Raw genomic sequence first — 6,209 nt, forward strand, 5'->3', positions numbered from 1 at the left:
CATAGATGCAGTCGGAACCACTAAAAACAAAAAACATTTGTCATAAGAAACTAGCTCCCTGGTATACAAAAAATACCCGAGCCCTGAAACAAGCTTCCAGAAAATTGTTTCGGTAATGGCTCTCCACCAAACTGGAAGTCTTCCGACTAGCTTGGAAAGACAGTACCATGCAAGTATCGAAGAGCGCTCACTGCTGCTCCATCATCCTGTTTTTCCAATTTAATTGAGGAGAAAAAGAACAATCCAAAATGTATTTTGGAAACTGTCGCAAAGCTAACTAAAAAGCAGCATTCCCCAAGTGAGGATGGCTTTCACTTCAGCAGTGAGAAATTCATGAACTTCTTTGAGGAAAAGATCATGATCCCCAAGAGAGGCTTTCAGAACTTATTTTTGTATTTTTTAAACATTTATTTAACTAGGCAAGTCAGTTAAGAACAAATTCACATTTACAATGATGGCCTAGGAACAGTGGGTTAACTGCCTTGTTCAGGGGCAGAACAACAGATTTTTAGATCATGATCATTAGAAAGCAAATTACAGACTCCACTTTAAATCTGCATATTTCTCCAAAGCTCAGTTGTTCTGAGTCTGCACAGAACTGCCAGGACCTAGAATCAATGGAGACACTCAAGTTTTGTAGTACTATATCTCCTGACACATTCATGAAAATTATCATGGCCAATAAACCTTCAAGCTGCATACTGGACCCAATTCCAACTAAACTACTGAAAGAGTTGCTTCCTGTGCTTGGGCTTCCTATGTTGAACATAATAAATGGCTCCCTATCCTCAGGATGTGAAACAAACTCACTAAAAGTGGCAGCAATAATGCCTCTACTAAAAAAGCCAAACCTTGACCCGGAAAATAAAAATAAAATCGCCCTATATCAAATCTTTCATTCCTCTCAAAAATCAAAAGCTGTTGCGCAGCAAATAATGGAATTTATACGAAATGCCTCAGTCATATTAAGCATCTCCTGACCCCTCCTGTCTCAGCCTCCAGTATTTATGCTGCAGTAGTTTATGTGTCGGGGGGCTAGGGTCAGTTTGTTATATCTGGAGTACTTCTCCTGTCTTAAGTATGCTCTCTCTAATTCTCTCTTTCTTTCTCTCTCTCGGAGGACTTGAGCCCTAGGACCATGTCTCAGGACTACCTGGCATGAGGACTCCTTGCTGTCCCCAGTCCACCTGGCCCTAGGACCATGTCTCAGGACTACCTGGCATGAGGACTCCTTGCTGTCCCCAGTCCACCTGGCCCTAGGACCATGCCTCAGGACTACCTGGCATGAGGACTCCTTGCTGTCCCCAGTCCACCTGAGCCCTAGGACCATGTCTCAGGACTACCTGGCATGAGGACTCCTTGCTGTCCCCAGTCCACCTGACTGTGCTGCTGCTCCAGTTTCAACTGTTCAGCACCTGAGGTGCATTCTATTCAGCAAATCGGATGCAGTCTATCACAGTGCCATCCGTTTTGCCACCAAAGCCCCATATACGACCCACCACTGCGACCTGTATGCGCTCATTGGCTGGTCCTCGCTACATATTCGCCGCCAAACCCACTAGCTCCAGGTCATATATAAGTCTTTACTAGGTAAAGCTCCACCTTATCTCAGCTCACTGGTCACCATAGCAACACCCGCCCGTAGCACGCGCTCCAGCAGGTATATTTCACTGGTCATCCCCAAAGCCAACACCTCCTTTGGCCGCCTTTCCTTCCAGTTCTCTGCTGCCAATGACTGGAACGAATTACAAAAATCACTGAAGTTGGAGACTTATATCTCCCTCACTAACTTCAAGCATTGGCTGTCAGAGCAGCTTACCGATCGATGTACCTGTGCACAGCCCATCTGTAAATAGCCCATCCAACCAACTACCTACCTCATCCCCATATTTGTTTTTTCTGCTCTTTGCACAGCAGTATTTCTACTTGCACATCCTCATCTGCACATCTATCACTCCATGTTAATTGCTAAATTGCAATTACTTCGCCACTATGGCCTATTTATTGCCTTATCTCTTTACTTAATGTGCACACGCTGTATAAAGATTTTCTATTGTGTTATTGACTGTACGTTTGTTTATTCCATGTGTAACTCTGTGTTGTTGTTTTTGTCGCACTGCTTTGCTTTATCTTGGCCAGGTCGCAGTTGTAAATGAGAACTTGTTCTCAACTGGCCTACCTGGTTAAATAAAGGTAAAATATAATGTTTTAAAAAGTCTGATTTTAGACCCCATCATAGCACTGAGACTGCACTCATGAAGGTGGTGAATTACCTTTTAATGGCTTCGGACTGTTCTGCTCTGTATCTGTCCTCAAAATTGCCTACCCTGGAAGCCTGTTTCAGGCATAAGGAAGTGGATCGAGGTAAATGTTTTACTTTTAAACTCGGACAAAACAGAGGTTCTCGTTCTAGGTCCCAAGAAAATATGTCTACTGTTGGATCTGACAATTAATCTTGATGGTTGTACAGTCGTCTCAAATAAAACTGTGAAGGACCTCGGCGTTACTCTGGACCCTGATCTCTCTTTTGACAGACAGCTTTTTTCCATCTATGTAACATTGCATCTCAACATCAACTCTTCAGAGAAGACTGCGTGAATCAGGCCTCCATGGTCAAATTGCTGCAAAGAAACCACTACTAAAGGACACCAATAAGAAGAAGAGACTAGCTTGGGCCAAAAAACACAAGAAATGGACTTTAGACCGATGGAAATCTGTCCTTTGGTCTGATGAGTCCAAATTTGAGATTTTTGGTTCCAACCGCCGTGTCTTCGTGAGACGCAGAGTAGGTGAACGGATGATCTCCGCATGTGTGGTTCCCACCGTGAAGCATGGAGGAGGAGGTGTGATGGTGCTTTGCTGGTGACACTGTGATTTATTTAGAATTAAAGGCACACTTAACCAGCATGGCTAACACAGCATTCTGCAGCGATACACCATCCTATCTGGTTTGCACTTATCATTTGTTTTTCAACAGAACAATGACCCAACACACCTCCAGGCTGTTTAAGGGCTATTTGACCAAGAAGGAGTGATGGGAGTGCTGCGTCAGATTACCTGGCCTCCACAATCACCCGACCTCAATCCAATTGAGATGGTTTGGGATGAGTGGGACCGCAGAGTGAAGGAAAAGCAGCCAACAAGTGCTCAGCATATGTGGGAACTACTTCAAGACTGTTGGAAAAGCATTCCAGGTGAAGCTGGTTGAGAATGCCAAGCGTGTGCAAAGCTGTCATCAAGGCAAACGGTGGCTATAAAATATATTTTGATTTGTTTAACACTTTTTTGGGTTACTACATGATTCCATATGTGTTATTTCATAGTTTTGATGTTTTCACTATGATTCTACAATGTAGAAAGGAGTAAAAATAAAACCCTTGAATGAGTAGGTGTCCCCAAACTTTTGACTGGTACTGTATATTTACACTTTTTTTAATAGGGGATTGGAAATTCTACAGACGACAATTACATGGATGGACGCCACAATCTATATGCAATGTTAAAGCTGACCCCCCCCCCCCTAAAAATAGGAATCTGATGAACATTACAGAAGACAAGTTCATTGGGAGCAGAGTTGATGCAGTATAACAAATCATCACTGGAGACGTCTAGTTCAATTATTTGCAGATTTATTCCCTAATATTTACAATTTTAAGGGATTGAAATCAATATGGCAGAACAGTCTTGGGGAGCATTCCCCTTCAGGCGTCTTACAGCTGTCCACTGCCCTGTGGTGCTGAAATATCAGGTCGTATTAGGATTTGCTTGTTGTCACCACAGGCACAGTTCAATCCAAACAGGCCAGTTCAAATGTCTCAATTCAGTGCACGATATTAACACTGAAAATAAACTAGACTAAACTAAACTTCCAAGAACATAAATAGATTGTTTTAATAGTGTGTGTCTTTCTCTTTGAAGGCAAAATATACAGTGACAGGTCCAGCACTAGTCTGTACAGTCTCTGTAGCTGTTATTACCATCAGACAGCCCATGCCATAGGCGAAACACGGGATACCTACAAGACAGGGGAAGAAAACATGGAACAATTAAATGTGTTTTGTGTTGCACTCTGCTTGCAGTAGAATGTAGTTTAAGGTCTATAGTGTGACATGCTTACGGTTCATGACATGTACAATTCTGGGACCAAAAAAAACATACATGATGAGGATAAGAAGTTATTCTCGAAATGAGGGGAAACAACTAGTTAACTATCTACTAAATCAATATGAATCATGTGAAGGCCAGGTTGAGGTTCAAGAGACACTATTAAATACTAGTCTCCCCTTGGCTTTTTTTCCACTGACCGAGATTGATGACTTTTAACATGCTGAAAAACGTGTCTTCGTAGTCTAAGTTCTGTGCTGGTGCTTTGGAACAGTGGTACTTGATAAAGGGGAAACACCCCGTCCTCAGTATCTGGTAATTGGCTCCCTGTACCGTCCAGTTGAAGTTGGACCTCCCGAACTGGTCGTTATTGACGACGCTGTAGCGGACACAGAAGGAGGTCCAGGGAGGGAGGTTCCGCTGGAGCAGGTGACATGTCAGCACCTCCGAGGCTGCGGGCCGCGGCCGTCCTTTCCTCCGCAGTGCGCTCGGAAACAGAGCGACTTTGAGGAATATGTTGTGTATCCTCCTGAGTACTTCTTTCATGCTATGGATCATTGCTTATTGATTGGCAGGAAGTTTTACCAGTAAAATGGCTAGCTTATGACACCAGTATAATGTTAGTGCAGAGGGGATAAAGTGTGGACGTTGTTCAAAGCACGAATACCTTCTGATTTGTGTCTTAGTCATTAATGTCATGTTTTATAAGCAATGTCACTCGCTAGCTATGAAGCTAGCTGTAAAGACCACCACGCCAACGAGTAATCTAGCTCTGTGAGTTCAACACAGGAGTACGAGGCGAACAGATCTGTGTATTATTTGGCAAACAGTCTCCTCTTAAGCGCAAGACAGCATGCTCCATAAAATGTAATCTCAAGTCCGTTGTTTTTCCTTCAAACCTTTTCATCGATCAACTTTTAACTCATCGTCGTAACTAAACCGGAAACGTGTTCCATCCGTCGAGCAACACAGCACATCAAACTGTAGTTCCGAGCTGAAGGCTGCGCTTTCCCCCATGGTGATCAAAATAGATCGCTCTTCACATTACATTTATATTTTTAATCTATAATAACGTTTGTATCTTATTAATAACTTGAGTTGTTCTAAATAAATACAGGTAGATCTTTCATACTGTAGCCTAGGGGTTAGAGCGTTGGGTCAGTAACTAAAAGGTTGCTGGATCGAATCCTGAGCTGACATGGTCAAATCTGTCATTCTGCCCCTGAACAAGGCAGCACTGTTCCCCGGTAGGCCGTCATTGTAGGAAATAATTTGTTCTAACTGACTTGCCTAGTTAAAATAAAGGTTACATTTAAAAAGCCTAAACATAATCACACAGTAACACACTATACAATGAAGCAACAACCTCTGTAAGGTAAGGTATACCATCCCTGGGCCCAGGGCTTTATTCTGGACTGTCATTCCCTGGTCCCTGGGCTTTATTCTGGACAGTCATTCCCTGGTCCCTGGGCTTTATTATGGACTGTCATTCCCTGGTCCCTGGGCTTTATTATGGACTGTCATTCCCTGGTCCCTGGACTTTATTATGGACTGTCATTCCCTGGTCCCTGGGCTTTATTCTGGGCTGTCATTCCCAGGTCGCTGGGCTTTTTTTCTGGAATGTCATTCCCTGGGCTTTATTATGGACTGTCATTCCCTGGTCCCTGGGCATTATTATGGACTGTCATTCCCTGGTCCCTGGGCTTTATTATGGACTGTCATTCCCTGGTCCCTGGACTTTATTATGGACTGTCATTCCCTGGTCCCTGGGCTTTATTCTGGGCTGTCATTCCCAGGTCCCTGGGCTTTTTTTCTGGAATGTCATTCCCTGTGCTTTATTATGGACTGTCATTCCCTGGTCCCTGGGCTTTATTATGGACTGTCATTCCCTGGTCTTTATTCTGGACTGTCATTCCCTGGTCCCTGGGCTTTATTCTGGACTGTCCTTCTCTGGGCTTTATTCTAGACTGTCATTCCCTGGTCCCTGGGCTTTATTATAGACTGTCATTCCCTGGTCCCTGGGCTTTATTCTGGGCTGTCATTCCCAGGTCCCTGGGCTTTTTTTCTGGAATGTCATTCCCTGGGCTTTATTATGGACTGTCATT

At 43.6% G+C, this 6,209-nt stretch overlaps 1 protein-coding gene across 1 annotated transcript; it reads right to left on the bottom strand.

The window, feature by feature from the left end:
• Positions 1-3,612: 3,612 nt before the first annotated feature.
• Positions 3,613-5,052, bottom strand: c22h15orf61 (chromosome 22 C15orf61 homolog). The gene is made up of 2 exons (XM_064929125.1): positions 4,305-5,052; positions 3,613-4,015 (listed from the first exon to the last, which is right to left on the bottom strand). The coding sequence occupies exons 1-2, from the start codon at positions 4,660-4,662 to the stop codon at positions 3,891-3,893; spliced, it is 483 nt and encodes a 160-aa protein (XP_064785197.1). The 5' UTR covers positions 4,663-5,052; the 3' UTR covers positions 3,613-3,890.
• Positions 5,053-6,209: the final 1,157 nt, after the last annotated feature.

This window comes from Oncorhynchus masou, chromosome 22 (genome assembly GCF_036934945.1).
Source record: "Oncorhynchus masou masou isolate Uvic2021 chromosome 22, UVic_Omas_1.1, whole genome shotgun sequence".
NCBI lineage: Eukaryota > Metazoa > Chordata > Actinopteri > Salmoniformes > Salmonidae > Oncorhynchus > Oncorhynchus masou.

Bases quoted from the DNA above. Each gene is read 5' to 3' on its own strand.
- c22h15orf61 (XM_064929125.1), bottom strand. From the start codon at position 4,662: ATGATCCATAGCATGAAAGAAGTACTCAGGAGGATACACAACATATTC. The intron at 4,016-4,304 runs GTCAGTGGAAAA...CCTGTCTTGTAG, and splicing joins GTTAAAAGTCATCAATCTCG to GTATCCCGTGTTTCGCCTAT.